Source organism: Podarcis melisellensis (assembly GCF_964234715.1).
Source record: "Podarcis melisellensis genome assembly, chromosome: 11".
In the NCBI taxonomy this organism is placed as follows: Eukaryota; Metazoa; Chordata; class Lepidosauria; order Squamata; family Lacertidae; genus Podarcis; species Podarcis melisellensis.
This window is the reverse complement of record NC_138543.1, coordinates 47,339,317-47,361,708: the sequence shown is the minus strand read 5'-3', so window position 1 is coordinate 47,361,708 and position 22,392 is coordinate 47,339,317. Positions and strand designations below refer to the sequence as shown.

The following is a 22,392-nucleotide window of genomic DNA, read 5'->3' as shown; positions in this document are numbered from 1 at the left end:
GAGCATAGTTTGAGAGCAGGTGGGAGTGATTTCACTGAATGCCTTCCTGGGGCTCTGGGGGTAATGTCTCGCTTCTGGACCATTTTGGGTACCTTGGTACCATTTACATTCTATGGTTGGTCACAGCAGGTAGGAAGAGCAGTCTGCAGTGAAGAAGCTGACTTTCCTCTTGACATCAGTTAGGCTATAAGGCAGCCTGCCAGAATGCTTTGGTTCCCTCGGCCATTCTATGCCAAATGTTTCAACGCTTAATAAACTTTGGGCTTGATTCATTCTTGTGCCTGTTCAGCATTTACACTCACCTCATGACAGCTTCATTTCAACTGCATCTCTGTATCTTCTCCCATTTACTCCTTTATCCCACCTAGCTCCATCTGCAGCACCACTATTCTCTTCTGGGGGTTTCAGCAAAGTTATTTGTTTGTTTAATATCCCCCCTTTCCTCCAAGGAGCTCAAGGTGGTGCACATAGCTCTCCTGCTCCCCATTTTATCTTTACAACAACCCTGTGAGGTAGGTGGGCTGAAATACAGTGACTGGCCCAAGATCACCCAGTGAGTTTCTTTGCTGAGTGGGGTTTGGAACCCTGGTGTCCCAGGTCCTTCACTCTAACCACTGTACCACATTGGCTCTCTGCTTTGCAACCTTTTGCTTGGGAAATCCTGATGCTATTGCCAATATACAAAACCATTTGCACATACCCACTTTGCCAGTGTTTCATCTTCACATTTTGAAAGAAACTATCCCAGATTTTCCCATGAACATTAGCTATATGTAAATTGAGCCTCAGTAAATTTCCTCTGGTCAAGTTGTTATTTGTAGTATTGATATTGATACAGAAGTGTATCTGAGAACAAGTGCAATTCCTTAACATGGACTGCTGTCTGTTGCAGATTTGGAAAGGAGAAGTTAACCTCAGTAAACTTACATGATTTGCAGGGTGTGTTGCTTGGGTGTTCCAAACCTCGGCTGTCATCTGTTCTTGCTTTGAGCTTCCAGGGGTAATTTACATTTGGAAGCATTTCAAGCCGTCCATGCTTTCCATAATAGTTCCAAATAACCTGTGAAGAAAATAGATATATAGCAAAATGACAGTCTATTTCAAACCAGCTTCTGGAAGTAAGGAGAAAACTGGGCTTTATCAGCTAGCTTAATCTCTGTTATATATAACATACACTTTTCAGAATTGCATCCAAAAATCCATCAATTGAAAGACATAATTGCTGGAGCCATGCATTTTTGGATCATAAATCCCTCCTTGCCCCATTCTGAAATTTGGAGGGACCAAATGTCCAGCACATAAACATTTGTTTACTTCACCGAATGGTGTGTAAATTATTGCTGTCATTTGTGTATGGCTGTCAGAGCTCTTTGGGCTATGTGCTTGGCTCTTGTTCTCTACCACCACACCTCTATTTTATGTTGTCCCAAACTACTCTGTTTTTCTTTAAAATGTATGTTTACTTCATTTTAGGTTCATATTATCAGATAAAGATTTGCTGGTCAAGCCTAAATTGGTTTGGCTGCATTCCGCTTAGAAATGAAGGTTTTTATGACCAGTGGGAATGAACCTTCCAAATAAACTAATATTACCACCAGTACCATCAAAGAGAGGTCAGCATTATAAATTAGGATGAGACAATCCCAGCAAAATGAATGATGTCAACAAACACAAAATGGAAAGAAGCTGGAATGTGACATGAGTGAGGCTTCCAAAGGGAAACAGAAAAGGATGTACTAAATATACAAAAAAGTCTAATCATGCAATTGCTGGATTTCCTGTCATAGATGAGAGATGCACATGAATATATGTAGAGACTGGGGTCAATGTTATCCTTCCCATGTGCACTTCCCTTCCACTCCAAGGTTTTGGGTTAACAGGCTGTGTCCTTCAGCCTTTCCTCAGATGACTTCTGGACCTGTAATAATCTTTATAGCTCTTTTCTGACATCTTCCATGTTATCAGTCAGTCAGGTCTTTGTGTATGGCCAAGGCAGCACAATATTACACACACAAATCAATCAAAAGCAACATAACTGCAGTACAAACAGTCTGGTTGACACCAGATCAAACCAATTCACTGTCCTTACAGTTAACAGGTTTATATGTACAATTTCCCAACTAATCTTAGCAGTTTATGCAGCAAATGACATTACTGTACTTTATAAGCCATTATTTCCATTTTACCAACATTATTCTTGAAATGTAACTAGCTGCGGCTGCTGACCCCTGAGGCTGGTGGGGTGAAGGACTGAGCAGAGGGCAGGGCAGCTAACTGCGGATGGGGCTGGGGTAGGCAAAGCCAGGGGTCACCATGGGCCAGCCACATGTGACACAGAGATGCAGGCAGGCAACCAGGCAGGCACGCATGCAGACACATGCAAACAGTTTAATTGGTGGTGAGAAACAGCAAGATTTGGGTCTGGGAGGGGAAATACACAGGTTAAGGAATGGAGGGGAAGGAAAGAGGGACTAGTGCTAGGCATTCTGATTTTTAGCTCACTGTGACATTCTGATTTTTATAGGATTGCAGTTTAAGGCATTTATATTTTTGAGGCTGAAGTTCTATGTGTTTAACAAGGAGGAAGCTCAGCTAAACAGCAGATTTTATGTCTGAATGAATATGCAAAGGATTGTTCTGTATAAGGCAAATAGTTTGATTTTATACACTCACTAGCTATAAGTGATCTATGTTATATCATTAAAGGTTAAAACAGTAGAATAAGTTTAGCGCTGATAAGAAATTAAGAGCTGGATATATTTCTGTTTTACCCTGGGAAATTTGCTTCCCATGGCTTCAAAATTTCCAGAAAATTTCACCTCTCTGCTGCGTCATATTTAGCTTCTTGTTCACTGCAACTAAAACCTTCTGAACAATGCCATTGTCTAGGATATATATGATACATATATCTGGATTTTCACTCTAGCATGTAATATTATTGGTTGAATGCTGTCTTTAATTTCTACAGATGAAGACCATGACATTTGTAAACCAAGGACTCTGTAGTGCTATTATGCAATTGTAGTGTTTAATTTCACAGTACCAATACTCAAGGCACTCTCCTTTGGCCTCATTATATCTCCTGCTTTTGATGACCAGCCTAGCTAAACAAGGTCATGAATACTTTTCATTTTCTTCGAAAATGTATGCAGTCTCCCACATTCATTAAGATCTTGAATTCAAGAGTCTAGGTTCCCATGTCATATTTTTCAGGTTGATGATGATCCAGTAATAATCCAGTAAGAATGTGTGTGTGTGTGTGTGTTTTAATGGCAGTTTGTTCCAATCCCTGCACATCAAGCTTTCTTATGGGGATCTGCTGAAGGGTTAGTAAGAAGGACTTGTAACAGTGATCAGTCTAAATTCTTTCCTTAATTGGTTTAGTAGAAATGGAGACTGCAAGAGACATAATATGTCTTGCCCACGGTAGAGTCAAGAAACATTTTGCCACTGAATCCTTGTTCCAGCCTAGCATTTAGCATTATTTCAGCACTTACCTGCTGCATTCCAGTTTCTGGATCAGTCATTGCAATCACAGAAAAATCTCCATATCTTTCTCCATTGGCATCTATGGATACTGGCCCTGCAATGCCTAGAGAGTGGCAGGTGAGAAATTAAAAAATTAATGAGTTGACAGCACATAATGCTTCCAAGAAAAGCAAATGGCAGAATTATTAGAGACTGATATGGCAGGAAACCTCATTAGTCTTCCAGTACTTATGTTGGCATTCCAAAAGAAATTGTAATTTTACCTCTGGGGCTGCATTCCTTAAATTCCTAACATTTCTTCTCTCTCTCTCTCCCTCTCACTCACACACACACACACACACACAAATCCTGCAGGGCATAAGTCCTATTTCAGAACCCCTATTTTGCTGATTTTTAAAAAGCCATTAAGGGGCAAAATAATTTTACACACGAAAGTCTAGGCCCTGGAATATTTGAGGAAGCTAATAATTTAATGCATCTACTCGTCTGAACTCAAAAGGCAAGCAAAGAGTCCTACTAATAATACCTTTATTGTCATTGTACAACCTGTGTACAATGAAATTAAATGAGCCTCCCCCCCCCCAAACACTCAATCTCTTATCGAATGTATCAATCTCTAATACATTCACCCTTTGAGATGGCATAGCATATTTTGAGAAAGGGTGGCAACTATGAGGCTAGAAATCCTTAACAGCATGTTAAGTTCTTCCTGCTACCCTTCTATCCTCACAGCAACTCTGTGAAGTAGGTTGAGAGACAGAAACTGGCTTAAGGTCTCTTCAGTCTAAATCCAGCACTACTCACTGCACTACACTGGCTTTCTTCATAAGCAGTCCCATGTTTACTGCACTGGTATAATACATGTAATATGCATATGGTACTAGAATTTTTAGTTTTTTAAAGTAAAATCAACATTACTGATACATTTAAGATAATGGTATCCTGCTTTGTAGCCCTGAAAGGCTCTCTAATTAAGTTAATAAAAGGTTCTTACAATAAAAATCACATTCAAGTTGAGTATCAGAAACAGAAATAACATCATCCTCGGGCTTCTTTGGTGCAGCCCTTCAATTTCTGTCTATTATAATTTTCTATCATTCTTATTTATTTCATTTGTGAATCACTTCCCATAAAACATTCCAAAGTGATCTATACAATAAAAAGATGGCTACAAACAATTTCAATTCAGTACAGACACAGATTGGGATCCCCCCCCCCCCAAAAAAAATTCTCTTGAAAGATTTGTTGAACAAGGAAAGAGCTTCAGTATGCACCAAAATGATAACATAGATACTGCTAATCTGTTATGTGGTGGGAGGGAGATCTGAAGGGTAGGTGCAACCACACTAAAGGCCTGATTCCAACATCATGCAGAATGGCCCTCCTGAGGAAATAGCATCTGAAGGAGGCCCACCCCTGTAGAGTGCAGTGATTGGCTGCAAATATAAGGCATGAGACATGAGACAGCAGAGCCCACTGATGCAAGAGAGCAGCTAAACTCTCTTAACCCATGATGGAGACGACTCCTTCCCCTGCTGGTAGTTGGCTAACCCATCACTATTTGTTACTGTCTTTTGATCTACTGACGTTTGGATTATGTGGATTATTGTTGGGACTTAATGTGTTGAGCTCCTGGATCAGTAAGGTAAAAGGTAAATGACCCCTGAACGCTTAAGTTCAGTCAAAGGCGACTATGGGGTTGAGGTGCTCATCTCGCTTTCAGGCTGAGGGAACCGATGTTTGTCCACAGACAGCTTTCCAGGTCATGTGGTCAGCATGACTAAACCGCTTTTGGTGCAATGGAACACCGTGTGGGAAACCAGAGCACACAGAAATGCGTCTACCTTCCTGCCACAGCAATACCTATTTATCTACTTGCACTGGTGTGCTTTTGAACTGCTAGGTTAGCAGGAGCTGGGACAGGATAAAGTTCTTGTCCTTTCCAACCAAATGCCTCTCCATTACTGTGAGAAAGAAAAACTCACTGAAGCCGAGAAAGTGGCCCATTATGTTTTTCATAGCTGTTCCAATTTCAGAACTCATTGTTGGGTTCTTATCTAAAGGAAATATTTCCTTTCAGTTTAAGTACTTCCACTGGAAATTGTGGTAATCTTACACTGTAAGAAATGACAGATGTATCTGGCAAGAGCAGCTTGGTCTTACCAGTAAGGTCCAGCGGAACTTACAAAGTTTAATGCACGGGTGTGCGTTCTGGAGTTTGAACATATTCATAGATTCTAAGATTCGCAGGATGTGGGTGGGGCAGAAGGGCCCAAAAGGTTTGGCACTGAAAACCCTGAACACTTTGGCATGCACAATCTAAAATAGCAAATGGAGACCTTGAAACATTTCTGAATGCACACACAAAAAGTTGTTCAAAATCTAATACAGCAAAGAAAAGGAAGGGGGACTTGGCATTTTTGCATTTTTATTAAACCCAGCTTTTCAGTTATAAAACCTAAATGGAAAAGATGAAGCAATGTAAGGAAGCATGCTAATATATGCACATGAAAGAGTCAAGTGGCTGCAATCTTCAAAAACAAGGAAGGAGCCAAGAACCTTAATGATGACAGCTAACCTATTATTATAAGGGATTTCTTTGAATAAAAAATTACTGACAGTGATGCTATAAAAATATAGACAACAGGGGGCTATTGAATGTAGTTTCTTAATATCTAGTGTGCAGGCAAGCTATCTGTACACCCTGTTTAAACATGTCACAGTCTCCATTTTTGTCTGTGTTGTCCCTGTTAATACATAAGTATGTGTAGATAACCAGAGGTAGGGAGAACCTTCCAAATACAATATGTGAGGCATAAGGTGGTATGTAAAGGAGTGATAAAAAGCTATCACTGCACATTTAGATGGAAACCATTATCTTCTTACCTCCTTATTATAAGCTGCCTCTTCTTTTTTGTACCAATAATTATCTACTTGGAATCCTTAATTTATATCTCATCCTTTCAAGGAACCACATTATTCATGGTTCTACCCCCTCCCCCCTTTTTTATTGCTGGAAACAGCACAGCACAACACAACACAACAAGGGTGGGGGTCTTTTCCACCCTGAGCCCCACATTCCAGCAGTAGGTGTGCCAAAGCAAAAAAGGGAATGGTAACCCCATACGTCTGTGTGTGTGTGTGTGTGTGTGTGTGTGCGCATGCACCCCCACCCCACCCCCACTGTAATTTGCATTGGAGAGAAAAGGACTTTTTAACAACCAGTGGGCAATGGACGCTCCCTCATTTTTCACTTTATGGTATGCTATCAGCAGGAGGTGGCAGGTTTTAATTTTAAGAAGCTAGATGGTACAACCAAAAAGTTACAGATTTTCCCAAGACTGGACAAACAAATTTACATCAAACACTTGATTATTCCTACCTTCATATGTCCTATTCCATGTCTGATGGACAATCTTTTCTCCATCTTTCTTAGTGAAGCCATTCTTCAAAACTTCCCGTAAAGCCAGAACATAGAGGATAATAGCATCATGGAATCCTTCCACAAACATGTTAACCTAAGGACAAAGCAAAGCTTTATTATTATACTGAGTCATAACAAAGCAGATGTTTGCAACATTCAGCAAAATCCCACAATTTGTACAAATTGCTTAAGAAACTCAATTAAATAGAAAAAAACCAAGTAAACTTAGTATGTCTCAGAAAGTGGTAAAAATATATCCCAGCATTTCTCCTTATTGATAAAACATCTACATTCAAACTATGGAGCCAAACAGAATGTCATTCTTCAGAAAATTTTAAATGGGCTATGAACTTTTTCAAGATTATTGTATTTAAGTCACTTATGCCAAGGGTAGCAAGCCTGTGCCCCATGGGCAACATCCTTACCAAATTGTTTTTTGTGCGGCCCCAATGTTTTTGTTTTAGGAATTTTTTTTTAAAAAGATACTGTATATGTGTGTTTATGTGCGTAAAACTTGGCTGGGGGCAGCAGGGTGAATTTCAGACTGCCTCCAGCAATTAGTTATCAACAAAGATTAGGCAGACATGCACTGGGGAAGCTAACATGGTACCTGCAAAAGTTGTTGGATTATAGCTCCCATTAATCTCAGCACACATGACTAGCATCCAAGGATAATGGAAGTTATAGTCCATGTTGAGTACCCGTGTTTTATACAAATCTGAGATCTTAAAACTCTCTACTGGCCTCACTCTGAGTCTACAACAATTACCCTACTTCAGTTGTATGTTTATACACATAATCCTTTAAATCATCTATAACTTTACCTGGAAGTAAGTCCCACTGACCGTATCTACTTCTGAGTAGGCATGCATTGCACTGTAACTCTGCTTTATCTTGTTAGGGTAGTGGTAAAATAATCTGTCATTGCTCAAACTGCAAATAGCAGAAATGCTTCAGTGTCTGCTTTACAAAGCACCTTCATTGGCTATGGAAATAGTGTCTCCCCGTTGTAACTGTGGAAGTTTTTTCAGACTGTGCTGGTTATTTTGTTTGTCTAATGATTGCTCTCCCCCAGCTCTAAGCCTCCCTTACACATCTGTGAACTCTGGACTTTGCTCAACAGACTCCTTGTCTGTTGGAATATGAACCAGCAGCATGTTTTCTAAAGCGGTAAAAATAAATAAAAGTTCCCCATCTTTTGTGGCCCTTTCAGTAAATGGCATGAGCTAAATGAAATGTCACTTTCCACTACAAATCTCCAAAACAATTAAATGGATTTGTGTTTTATAGCAGTACTGTCAGTATTGTTCTACAAGGAATCCAACTGTGAGTGTACTCTCTCAGGGTTGCATTTACTATGCTTGGCCTTTTGGGCAAGTTCCTGTGGATTCAGAAAAGATGTAAGCAGCCCCTTCAAATTGGCAGGATTTGTCTCTAATAGCAAGCTTGTGATACACTTTTCACTGTGTATTGATTTTTGTCTTTTTATTTCGTTCCTCCAATATGTTTGAAGTACACATTGAAAATTCAAGTTCAATATAGCTTTGAAACAAAAGTCAATGGGAAGTAAGAAAATTCAGGCGTGAAGAACGGGATCAAAAGCAAGTAAGACTAATCAAAAGTAGTGGAAAGACACTTTAAGAATCTTTACTGTCTATTTTAGGAATGCAATGAAGCTGCTTCAAATGGAGTAATATCATTGATCCATCCAGCTCAATATTGTCTACATTGACTGGCTCTGACTCTCTGTGTTTCTGGCAGGGGTCTTTCCCAGCCCTACCCAGAAATACAAGGGTTTGGAGCTGCATACTTTCTGCATGCAAGTGTGTACTGTATTCTACCACTGAGCTACACCCCTTCCCTTTGAGAGTAATCCAAAAGAAGGCTGAATTGCACATTTACTGAGTGTTTACAGGAGAACACCTTAAAGACAATTTGCTAATTTCAGGAGCTGTATACTCACAATACTTCGTAGAATAGAATAAAAAAACTATACAATAATCTAACAGATGATTTATAAGACTGTTAAGGCAGCAGTTATGTTCAACCAATAACACCAGGTTGAAAATCCAAGATTCCATTTCATTGATGGAGCAATGATGTGACATTCAAACAGTAGGAACAGACAGAACTATAGCATACAAATTGGGGACACGTAGAAATCTCAGCCACGTGAGGCAGGAGAAAGGCTCCATCTTGCCCATAGTCTGATTATCTTTCCATTGGTCATATGAATCATATGTGAAGACCTCTCTCTATGGAAGGCCGATGGAGGCGATGTGGAAAGTTTCCCCTCTTTTCCATTTCAGGTAATGTTTGCTGGAGGGGCAGGACAATTCAGTGGCAGAGAGTGACAGAGCACAAGAACGACCCCACATCTACAGTCCCATCACTCATGATGACTGGGGCAGAAAGTGTGGGGCCAGCCTATCGCTCTCAGCTATCAAGCTTGGTTCAGGCCTGTATCATTAAGTGGTAGCAAAGATTCCAGTCTGAGCCAGAAAAGGGCCTGAACAAACTGGTACTGATGGAGTATATAAACGATTTCTGTGTGTTTAGATGAAAGAGAATGTGCATTCCTGTATGGGAGAACAAGCAAATGCGCACTGTAAAGACTGATTAGTTTAAAGTTAACCTTGAGACTCCTAGAGCCAAACTGGACACGAAATGCAACTTTGCACCTAACTTGCAATATCGAGAAAAATCCTCCTACTGAAGCTGGTATATGCTTTGGGAGGAACCCCAAAGAGATGCCTGCAGCAGAGGTAAATGGCTAATAGGAGAAACAGTGTCAAAAAGGGCTTAAGCAGGAGGGCAGAGGACATAAAAGGTTCTTTGGAGAAGTTGGGAAACAGGGTTGCCTACTCCTAAACAAGGGATACCCATGTAGGAGTAGTTCTGATGCCTGAAGGCATTGCTACCATTGCTTATCAGAGAACCCCATAAGGCAAAAAAATAAAATAAAAAAACAGACAACCTGCCACACAAATGAGGAAGATGAAATAGCCCCTGGAAGTGAGCCACCTAGCTACCATGATTTGGTAGTGCCAGATGTTTTATCAGCTCCTTCTGGACAACTAGATGGTATGCAGAAATAAGAGGGGGGTGGGGTTATGATATTAACTGTCCACTCCCCAGGTCTCAGATATTTACTTAGCTAACAAGCAGGAACAGTGTTATCTTTTGGCACAAGGTTGGCAATTACATCACTGGAATTCTAGCATTTCACTTTCCAGACATTATGGGCAGCTTTCAAATGCAAAACAGTGGCCTGCTCACTAGGGTAGAAAACCTGAAGGTAGACTGTACAACTTCAGGCAGCCAGAGGGGGCTCATGACTACTCTTCCATGAGGGGGGAGCGAAGAATATAAAATAGGGGGGTTCTAACTTAACCTTCCTGGTATGCATTATGAAAAAGATGCCTGCACAAATAAAATTGGCATGAATGGAAGAAAGCTAAACCAGAATTTAGTTCCCTGATATTTAGTTTTCTACTTGAAGAGGGGATTGTGTGGAGAAGCATTCAATCATGTCAGCCCCAACCTACAATCTGAAATAATACAGAACTCCAGACACAGGTTTACCATCTCAGTGAAAACTAGGAACTGGCGGTGCTATGATGTCTTAAAAAAATATGGCCTAGATTTTGGGCAATGAACACTTATTTAGCTTTTGTTTTATAGCACAAGAGTTCAGTACAGATAAAATAAATGGTATTCAGAGACCTCAAAAAGAGTGCAGTTCATTACAAAATTTCAAAACTTCAGCACACTGTGAACACTTAAGATGATTTTGCAATATTGGTGCATGTTGACGAGCCCTTATCTCTTCCTAAGGTCAATGGCATTTCCTTTAGTCCATTCTAAAGATTTCAAAAGGGTGATATGAGGTTACTGTGCTTAGTACTGGCAAGAGGAGCAAGGAGAAAACATGCAAACCTACAACCCATACACATGCTCACTGCACATAGAGGTGGGGGGCAAAGTCTTTTGCTTGAGACCCTGGAGAGCTGATGCCGGACGGAGGCATGCAAGGTGCCAGCCAACCGTCTCAGGGACCTCACTCCAGATTTGTGCAGGGTTTGCTTCTTAGCCTTTTCTTCTCCCAAAGATATCCCGGAAGGCAGCAAAGGTTTAGGATCAGAGTTTTTGTTCTCCTAGGTCTAACTTCCCAGGTTGATGAGCCCCATCTACTCCTCACTTCCCTCTACTGCATGTGCAGAAACCGCATTGTATCATAATGCTTATATTCATAAGGGTTTGGGAAAGTGTCCATTTTTTTTAGTGAATTGTCATGCATTACAGATACATAAGGTGCTGAGATTTCCTTAAGCATTTGGAGTCTTAAATTCCATAAAGGAACAGGAGCAGCTCAAGAAAGTTTGTCCTCTGAGGCAGAACAGCAAATGGCACTTGCCCTCCATTTACTCTCAGTCAAAATCCATAGTACCTAAGCTTGGCCAAATTATTTTGGCACCTGAGACTGAAGATCCCACACCAGCCTTTTTCCTGGGAGTTAAAATACAACAAAAAATAAATTGAATAACTAGCAATTCTGCCTTTTTGTTATACCTAAAACCCACTGCCTGAGGTGACTGCCTCATTTACCTGTAATACCATAATAGGTACTTTGGGCATTTTATCTGACACAGAAAGGTGGGCTAGAAATGTTTTAATTTTAATAAATAAAAGTTCATTTGTAGTGTAAACATGCCCTAAGGGTTATGCTTCCTTTGAATAGTCACCTTGTTTTTGTAGCTCTAGGAGGTAAATTGATTTGCTTTGATTCATTTCTGGTTGCTCCCCACCCTTACATTTCAAAGTTGAAAATTTACTGATTTTGGAACAGCCACAGCCTGTCCTTTTGATGCAGTATAAATCTATCCTGCCCCGGTCTGTGCAAGAGCGCTACAGTAAAAAAGGGGGATTATATATATACCACAGTGACAAATAGCTTACAAACAAGGAAGCAAAGTCCTTTATCTGCAAACAGTAGATCTTATTAGGGTTCCCAGTTGTATCTTTTTTATTACCACACTGTTTTTGAAGTGATTAACCAGAAAATAAATGGCTGTAAGCTCCTGGCAATGTTTACTTGTAAACTTACAATAAATCCCATAAATATTACCCCCCCACACACATACATCACCAATGGTTCCTCTTATTGTCTTCCTACTATTGAAAAACAAATTGCCACTTCATTAGATTTAGGATCTGATATGAAGCCAAGGTTTGTTTTTTTAAAAAATGGATTTAAATAGGCTTTGAATCAAGCTCTAGGAGAGACAGACCCTTTGGCTCTGCATCAGACATCCCATTCCTTCCAGAATTAAGCTGACATCACTTTTTGTTACAAAGAGCAAAGGAAAGCTAGGTTGGTTCTATTTATCCTTACTCTATTTGTTCTCTGAGTGGCCAGCCATACTCAGTAAGGTTCACAAGCAGGGCACACTGGCACTATTTGTCTCTTGATAATCCCAAACACTTGTCACCCAGATAGATGATGAAAAGGTGGTTATGTTAGGCTAACACAGGGTTGGGGGTCGGAAGAGGAGCCTGCTGGATCACGCCAATAGCTCATCTAGTCCAGCATCCTGCTCTCACAGTGGCCACCTAGATGCCTGTGGGAAAGCCACAAGCAGAACCTGAGCTCATGAGTGCCTACTCCACACCTGCAATTAACTTTCATTGTGATCTGGTGTTCAAAAGAGGCATTGACTCCTATTATTGTTGTTATAGGAATTCTAAGGTCTTATATATATATATACAATAAATGTTCATAAATGTACAAGGTAAACACATACATAAGCATATAAGCCACGTGTCTGAAATAGCACAGGAGAACAATCCTGAAGCCATTCTGACACTCCCAAATTGACCTCGAATATTTCTCTGCAAGGAGGAAGGAAATGGGAAAAGCTTTCCAATTGTCTTTGGCCTGTAGGGGCTTACACCTCCCTGTAAATACAGTCTGGCAAGTATCTGTTAAGCTGAGCACACTATCAATATGCATAAGAGATCCAGGAACTAAATATTTACCATCTCAGCCAGGCTACCCAGAAAAGGCAATCAGATAAGGCATTATCAGGTATCCTGGCAGACAGGAGAGAAGCAACACACTCAAATTTTTGCTAGGGACCACCTCTTTCTGTGATGTATGTATGTTTTGGGGGGTGGTATCGAGCTACAGCTACAGCAATTTCAAAAGTCTTTATAAGAGCTTGCACACCAATGTTCTGGGTTCCTCTCCTCCCTCCATACGTGGAGTAAGCAGGGGACCCTGCTGCAACAGTTTAATAAAGATCATGCTTACTAGCTGCCTTGCTTCTCAATATTCTCTGGTTGGCCTTTGTTATTTTCTCCTACTGATAGAGAACCTACATAAGGACTCTAGAAGGGCTTTTGGATACCCCATAAGGAAAAAAGGAGCAGTTTTTTCTTATAACATTATTGTTACATGTTTATTGCTCCCTGTGAAGATGAAGCTTGTATTTAACTTGTACTGGATTATTGTGTTCTGAGTGTGCATGCTCATTTTCATTTGGATACCCCATGTGTTCAAAACACTGTGCAGTGTACACAGCCTTTAGACCCTTGGGAGAAAGGCAGATTATCTACCGTATTTTCCGCTCTATAAGACGCACCAGACCACAAGACGCACCTAGCTTTTGGAGGAGGAATAAAAGAAAAATATTCTGAATCTCAGAAGCCAGAACAGCAAGAGGGATCGCTGTGCAGTGAAAGCAGCAATCCCTCTTGCTGTTCTGGCTTCTGGGATAGCTGCACAGCCTGCATTCGCTCCATAAGATGCACACCCATTTCCCCTTACTTTTTAGGAGGGAAAAAGTGAGTCTTATAGAGCAAAAAATGCGGTATGTAATACATAAATATATGGCCAGTGAGCAAACAGAGAATGCTAAACATTCAAATTAAACCAAAGGCTGTGCTTTGAGTGGGCCAAAAATCCACACACAGAGACATACACAAAAGGCCGCTACCAGAGACATTCAATCTCAACTAAACTACACAACCAGGAACCCAACGCGACTCAACCCTCATGCTCCAGAATGGAATGTGGCATCCCTCGCTATGGCTTGTGTCTTCTCAAAGCTTCCTCACTGGAAGTGTCACAGTGTCATTGGCTGGCACTGATTGGGCTACTGTCATGCATACAAAGGCTGCACAGTCTCAGTTGGGAGGTGTGTGTGGTAATTTGACCTATAGTCCAGCACCACCCAGAAGGTCACAGGTTCGGCATCCTGGCTAAAAGATTATTTCTGGTTGAAGACACCCCGTGAGCTTCGTGGCCCCACAGGGTTTTGAACACAAGCTTTCTTGCTTCTGTCCATCCACTAGACTATACTGGTGGTAACAGCTAGTAATAGTTCTCCTACCTCTCTTTGACTACAAAACCCCTTACTATGTCACCAAAATTAGCTTTCTGCATGATTCATTCACCAGTTATCACAAATCCACATGCCAGCTAACTTGGAAAACAGCAGCTACAGAATTTACACCATGGAATGGGCATGTCCACCCCAAGTTAAATGTGTACCGACATGGTCCTAAAACCAATGCACACTTCGGATTCTCTGCACATCTTTTTTTAAAACAAACAAACAAACAAACAAACAAACAAACAGACAGACAGACAGACAGACAGACAGACAGACAAACAAACAAACAAAGGTCTGTGGCAGATCTTAGAGCCACTGCACTTTTAGCAACTGGTATCTCTCATATCAGCTATAAGTCTGTACAATAAAAACCACAGGAAAGTTAAAACGGACATCAATTAAACATTGTGGAAGGATGTATTCTTAATTGCCTGCATAGGCCTGGGGGAATAGAGAAGTTTTCAGAAGATGTTTAAAAGTTGGCATAGCAGGCCCATGTGTGTGTGTATTTCAACTGTTGATTTAGAAAATTGGAAACAACTGGGGGTTTTTAGGTTAGTTTTTTCTGTTTTTATTTTTTGTATTCTTGTGTAGCTACCTTTCTTTTTTGCATCTGTTTTTGTATTGAATGGAAATAAGAGTATAAATATACCGTACTTATTTCTGTATTATACTGTATTATAATTAAATCATTTTGAACTGTATGTAACCATTACTAAGTTTATATAACTTTATTTAAAAACAAACAAAATACACCACTATGGCCAATGGACAAGGACACTTTAAGAGTCACTGCCATTGCAGAAATCACACATACGACACCCAGATGAAGTCACTAGTTCATACAAATGCCTCATCCATTCAGCCCCTGTGGTGGCACACTCCCAATGTTTATTACACTGGAGCTGTCTTCTCTGCAAACTTGCTCTAAGAATCCCAAAAGTCAGAAAATATGCACTGATTAAAATAGATCTGACAACAGAGGTGCTTCAAGTCTTGGGAGAGAACTAGGGATGGAGGAAAATTTCATCCTGCATTTTTAAGTGAACTGACCTAATTCACACCTCCTAGATTAATACATAGATTGGAGCATGTCCTGAATTTTGCAATGGAGTTCTAAAAACATACCAAAACCAATTAAAAATGTGTAATTAAGGCTAAAGTAACCTCAGACATGCATGAACCACTATAAAAAATGTAGTTAAAAATGTTTGAGATACATATGGAATAACATATGCATTTAAATATTTATCTTCATACTTTTTTTAAAAAAATCACATTAATGTATAATCAAGGCAAAACTGCCTTATGAATGAACACATGTGAAACTGACCTGAAATCAAATCAGACAGATCTGTCCATTCCTATTCAAAACACACAGGCATAGCTTTCTTGTGTTTCATTCTCTCAGTTTGAGGCTGTATTGCAAGAACTTCGAATTCGGATAATCAAATGTTTATATTTTGGTTTTGGGTACACAGAAAATAGTACTATAAAGTCTTAAAGTACCACAGGACCAAACTAATGGTTTGAAGGTGCATAGGATGTTCCATTACTGGATATGTTCCATTGTGCCAGAAGTGGTTTAGTTCTGCTGGCCACATGACCCGGAAAGCTGTCTGTGGACAAACGCCGGCTCCCAAAGCCTGAAAGCGGAGATGGGTGCCGCACCCCATAGTCACCTTTGACTGGACTTAAGTGTCCAGGGGCAGCGGTGGAGTTAGCTGCATGAACACCCGGAGCAGCGGCCATGCTGTGCACCCGGTGGGGTGTGATCTGCTGCACGTTGCCGCGCATGGGGGCGGCAGGGCAAGCCCCCCATGGTGTGCCTTTTGTCACCCCCTCTGGGATGACACCCAGGGCACGCCGCCCTGCCCCCCCTTCCTACGCCCCTGTCCATGGGTCCTCTAGCTTTACCATTTTAAAACCTGGGGACTGCTTCTTTATGTGCTGCTTGGAGAAAGAATAGAATGCACATATACTCAAACTAGTTTGGACAAGCTTTCAGTAAATGGGGACTAAATGTAAGGCTTAGAGTTTTAATATTGTTGGTTTCAGGACGGGGAATTCTGGTGTGTTTTTACAAGTGCTGTTTTAAATTGTTAAAGTATATTTTTAATTGTTAGTTTTGTCTAACCAACACTAAGACTTTGGGGAAGGACTGGGTGTGACTGCAAATATATCCAGGGAACACCAAGTTAACATAGATTAATTACATAACCCTGCCCAAATTAATAAACTCAATTTTGTTAGGAGCCAAGGGCGAGGGCATTTCTCTCTCTCTCTCGCAACATTCAAAGCCACAAAAACAAGGTAGGATCTAGCCCTGCAAATATGTGCAATTTAAAGATGTTGCCTTAAAAATGATTAGACACGGTCACGGAGGATAGCTCAATCAACAGCTATGAGTCATGGTGGCTAAATGAAACCTCTGTGTTCAGAGGAAATGTATCTTTGAATACCAATTGCCAGGGGGAACAGCAGCAGCAGACAGTCCTCTTACTTTTGTGCTCCCTAGCAGATTTTGACCTGCCACAATGGAAACAGTATGCTGGACTAGATGAGCTTTTGGTCTGATATGCAGCAGGGCACTTCTTACATCATGGATGGGTGGCCTCCTAGATGTTGTTGCATTGTAATTCCCATTGGCCATGCTAACTAGGACTGATGGGAGTTGGAGTCCAACAACAACTGGAGATCCACAGGCTCTCCATCCTTGTCTTGTCTTAAATTGTTATGTGCGCTACCATTGTGCACTACAAACACCACTGCAATGTTTGCTAGAGAGCTTCCAACAGTTCAGGCTTAACTTTTCATTATGTACCATTTCAACTTATTTTCATTATATATCATTTTAACTTCTTTAAAAAAAAATAAAACTCCAGAATTTTGAAAGTCACTGTTATTATATATTTGAATGAAGCAGAATTAAGGAACAAATTAATGTCATATTAAATACATCTTTGCATTTAACACACAAGCTTTTTAATGCAAAACTGCTGGTGTGGTGTGTAAGTGTGTATTGTGGAGAGGTGGGGTTTAACTCTTTCTTCCCCTAATATGATCCTAACAAAAGTCTATCAATGGGAGATTCTCTCTCATTGCAGACAGCGGCCTCAAAAGAGTGATTGTCAACTGCATGAAGGACGGAAAGGTTTAACAATTTCCCTGGCTCCTGCAACCCCAGTAATTATCAGCTTCTACTAGCTGCATTTTAGAACACTTGCATGCTAAATGCATTTAACATCTAGTTTGGCCCTAAATTTCAGATGTCAGAAATGGTAGCAGTCAAAGGTTAATGTATTGGGGTAGGTACAGAATTTGTACTGGGAGCATGAAGGCATTCATATAACACAGTACAAAGTTCCTCCAAACCTAACGTTCCTAAATATATAAGTTTAGTCATAGCTGTAAAGGTTCACAGTGCTCAGAAGGTCTCATTGCCCTCAGGAGATTTCTCATTGGGACAGACGTTTTTAGCATCTAATGGAAACAGAAAGCTCAAAACACACAGCTTTTCATTACAGAGAACCAAACCACAGTATGGACTCAAATATCAATGCAGGTTACTTCATTTGGGGTACAACATGTCCAGCACTGAGGGCTACACTTGAAGGATACCGCACATGAGAGAACCGATTCTACTTTGTATATTTTTCTTTCACATGTTGCATTGCTTGTACATAATCTTCCCTATGCCCTCCCTTTTCAAAACGTTTAACTTTAAATGTGAACAATACATGAGTCCATAATAGGAGTCCATCAAAACAAATTGGGCCTTTTTCACATCATATTTTTTTGACTTACCTTAAACAGAAGGGCTGCAGGCTTAGGATGCAATCCACATTTCATTCAAGCTAATGGCCACAGATTTTAATAAGAGTTGGACCCCACGCCACAAGAATATGCCTCAGGTAGGATCCATTTGTTGCCTTCTACTGAATTTTATCTATTTTGTGCCATAGCATTTGCAGTTCTTTAAGAAGATTCCACAGTAAGTTCAACGGTGTTGATATACACACATTTCTTTTGGCACGTAGATGTGCTACTTAATAATGCCCCTCTAGGCCAAAAGTAAGCATAGCAAGAGCTATGTGGCTCCTACCAGAAGCAACAGTCTTGCATCTCCTCTTTCCCCTCCCAGCCCCTGTAATGTCTAGTACTACAGAAAACATGACCTGATATTAATTACTGTTCCCATATCCACAAGTGGCAGACAGTGCAGTGGAGTGCAAGTGTGGAAACTCACAGCACAATGATGTACTGCTTCACTTAATATTAAGCATTAACAGAGGACGACTACACACTGAATTGCTGCTTTTGGTGATGAGCACGTGGCTCCTATAACTTCCAGTTCTGGCAGGATTTAAAGCTGACTGTCTTTGTTCAACATTGCTTTGTGGTTGTTTCTGATCCTGCCACTAATCTGCTATTGCTGGTGTATGAAATTTGTACTTTCTTATTTCATTGTTGGCTTCATTTTGATTTTGTAAACCTCTGTGGATCTCTTTGACCAGCAATGCAGAAATATTGTATGAAAGAAAAAAAACTGCCATTGACACAGCTTTAATGCTCTGGGTTTGAAGTTGATTAGGTCTGCAGAATGTGAATCCATCAAAACTGCCTTGCAAAAACGTACTAGAAATCCTTCAGTTACAACTTAACCTACACCCTAGCTGTATGTTACCATAAAATTAATTCCAAGCCTCAGCAATACCTTACAGCAAGGATGGTTATATCTTAGAGCAATGGTTACTGGTCATGGTGGCTATGATCTGCCTCCTTGGTCGGAGGCAATAATGCTTCTAAATATTAAGTAACTGGAAACTATAAGAGAGGAAAGTGCTCTTGTGCTTGGGTTTTGCTTGTGGTTTGTGCCAGCAGGAACAGGATGCTGGACAAGATGGGCCATTGACCTGATCCAACAGGTTCTTGTTATCTTCCTATGGGGAACCTGTGGTCCTCTAGATGCTATTGGGTTACATACTTAAATCATCTGTGACCATTGACCATGCAGGCTGGGGCTGATGGGATTTGTAGTCCAGGAGGGCTGCAGGTGGTTCCTCATCCCTGCTTTATAACAATATATTGAATATACTACCAGGTTAGTTTTCTTCCGATCCTACTTGCTCTAAATGTCTTCAAGTATTGCATTCAAAGGAAAAGATGTCTATGTTCTAACACTCTGAGATTCCAACTGGGGATAATATGCTGAAAACCAATAAATGGACCTAAGGATTAGGTTGCTAAACTACTAAACATAACATTGAATGGGCCTGGACTGGGTAGATGTAGTCTGTTTCAAAATGTCCACATAAACAAGGGACAAAAATGCATTGGGGCATAAGGAAAAATAAGAGTGTAATTTTATTCATTGTCAGTAAACATCAGATATCTTGGGCTTTATCCTCTCAACAAAGATAGTGGGAAAGATCTTGCTGACTTTGGTGGCTATACAGTCATGTCACAACTTCTAATTAATAGTGGATTGATTCTGTCAGCAAAACATAAGCTGCCATGTGAATTCGGCTTTTCTTGCCACTGAAAGCAAATCTGTGGTTTGCTTTTATTCTTTCAAAGACAATTAGCAAAGCACTCCAGATACTGAAAAGTTCTATTCATTTGTACAAATTATTCCTTGGCAGCAGCCTATTTATTTCCTCTCCTTTCTCTCCTGGTGCATTTAAAAGAGGACACAAAAGCCTGCCTGTCATTAATCCTACTTGGTTGGTTTGGAAAAAGACAAGTGGTGCACACACCACTGAACATGTAACATTTTTGCTTTCTTTTAAAGAGATTTTTAGGAAGTGCTTAGCAATCTTCCATCACCTCCACTCTCTGTGACTGTATAGTCCCAATTAATGGATAACTTTTTTTGTGGGGGGGGGGATGCCTGTGTGTGTGTGTGCGCGTGTGTGCATGAGAGAGAGAAGTTGGGGGAATTAGAAGACAGATAAGTGGGAGTATTTGGCATGGAAATTATGGACCAGCTGACAAGCATTCCAATTTCTGCTGCCTCCCATGTAGCTTTTTAAAGATAATCAACACAATGCTAAATTGTTGCTTCAGAGGACTGGCAGTGCCTTCAACTCTCACTGACAAATGTTGTCTAACTGACCTGCTCATTAGAGAGAAAGAGAGAATATCTGATTAAAATAATTCATTTAATGCACTGGTGCACATTCTTTCAACAAGAAAAGTTATGAATCAAATAAGGCCTGGTCTTCATTCTCTCCGACATTAGAGAATGTTGCAGAAATGCCTCTTAGAGTGACAAAACTCTGATCCCACCAAACAATGCAACCCCGCTCTATCCAGCCAACCTTGCTGGAATGTTTGTTAAATTAGTTAATTTTCCCCTTGCTTTTAAATGAGAAGAAAAAACAAGCCATGGGTGGCCTTGCTAACCTCAAAAGGCCAAATAGCCAAGGTTATAAAATCATCCCAGCTCAGAATACTGGATCTGAAATAAAAGCAGCATTTATTAAATTCTACCCCCAAACCAGTAACAGAGGTAGCATTAATAATTTTGAAAAGCAAAGCCTAAGCCAATTTCCTGTAAGAGTGCAGAATCATTTAATAAAAATGGACTGTGCCTGAACTTTAACTGAAAAACAATTTTTAGTAAACTAGGTATGTCAGGATCTATTTTTACTCTGGGGTTGTCCTTACTTTTTACAGGCATAATAACACTATAATGGGTACAAGCCATCACACACTCATTTTCTTGTGCATATTCAAATCATACCCCTCTTCAGCACTCATATATTATAATATTAATGTTTTTTTAAAAAATTGAAATTGTGGTTTTATAGCATGAAGAATGGACAAACTATTCATTTGTTGCAATACACTTGTTCTCCAGCCAGTAAGGGCAATTTGTGTGCATGTTTTGGGGTGGGGGATTCACACGTCTTCCCACAGCTACTGCTTCCTTTGTAGCCAAATTGCACTTTGCCAGCAATAGATATGTGCACCTTTCCTAACATCCAACCAACTGTAGGTGTGCCTGGAGGAAGATGATTATCTGGACCCATTTCATTCTGGCTTCAGACCCAGTTCCAGCACTGAAATATAGATGACTACCCCAATTGATGACCTTTTATCTTTAAGTGGCTTTTGACAGAACTGTCCGTGATGTTCTTCTGAAGCTACTCAGAGGAGCTGGAGGCAGTGTGTTGCAGTGGTTCCACTCTTAACTACAGAGAGCAGCACTGGAAACTTTTTCTCAACCCCATGGCTGTTAGGCTGTAAGGTTCCTCAGGGGTCTATTCCGTCCCTTGTGCTATGAAACCACTGAAAGCTGTCATCTGGGGATTTGCAGCACAATATCATTAGTATGCTGATCGCATGCAGCTCTACCTCTCCATGTCATATAAATCAGCAAAGGCTGTATCAGCTACTAGACAAGTTGGGCTGGAGCTGGTGGTGGGCTGGATGGGAGCTAATAAACCAAGGCTGAAAATGATTAAGAGGGAGGTGCTGTGGGCAGGCAGTTCACATGTTAGGGAATTTGGCAGGCAGCCTGCTCTGGGGATGGTTGCACATCTGAAGGAGCAGGTGTGCAGTCTCCTTGATACCAATCTGTCACTAGAGGCCCAAATAGCTTCTGTGGCAAGGGATGCTTATGCTCCACTACAGCCGGCTAGTTCGCTGCAGCACTTCCATTTGGACTGCTTCAATGCACTCTACATGGGGCTACCCTTGAAGATGGTCTGAAAGATGCAGCTGGTGCAGAATGTGGTTGCCAGGATAGTGACTGGGGCAGTACAGTTGGACCATTCATCAGTATCCCAGTGTGTCCTGTTTCAGGCCAGGTCCCAGCTAGAGAGGATCCACAAGGCCCACAAGCAGTCCAGAGACTGGGCAAACAGCTAGCAGTAAAGGCAAGGGCACAGGCCAAGGACAGTCTGGCCACACAGAGATAGGTGTTCAGGCCAGGTGTGTTGCTGATGGAAAACAGCTCTTCTACCCAGGTACTTTTGAACTGGAGCAGCTGGAACCATTACCAGGGTCCTGCTGAATTCTACCAGTTGTTATCAGAGAGAGGTCTCCTCATGGGGAGGACCTTGCCTCCAAAGG

The 22,392-nt window shown here is 40.8% G+C and overlaps 2 protein-coding genes across 3 annotated transcripts in view; one reads left to right on the top strand and one right to left on the bottom strand.

Annotated features, from left to right (window-relative positions):
• Window positions 1-22,392, top strand: part of TARS1 (threonyl-tRNA synthetase 1) — a 196,036-nt gene that overhangs the window by 108,514 nt on the left and 65,130 nt on the right. The window lies entirely within an intron of this gene.
• NPR3 (natriuretic peptide receptor 3) overlaps window positions 1-22,392 on the bottom strand; it is a 45,957-nt gene that overhangs the window by 4,594 nt on the left and 18,971 nt on the right. For both annotated transcript variants that reach the window (XM_081929835.1, XM_081929836.1), the window contains exons 4-6: window positions 6,872-7,007; window positions 3,498-3,592; window positions 928-1,060 (exon numbers count right to left, since the gene is read on the bottom strand). In XM_081929835.1, coding sequence (XP_081785961.1) covers window positions 928-1,060; window positions 3,498-3,592; window positions 6,872-7,007 — 364 coding nt within the window. The remainder of the gene's footprint in view (window positions 1-927; window positions 1,061-3,497; window positions 3,593-6,871; window positions 7,008-22,392) is intronic.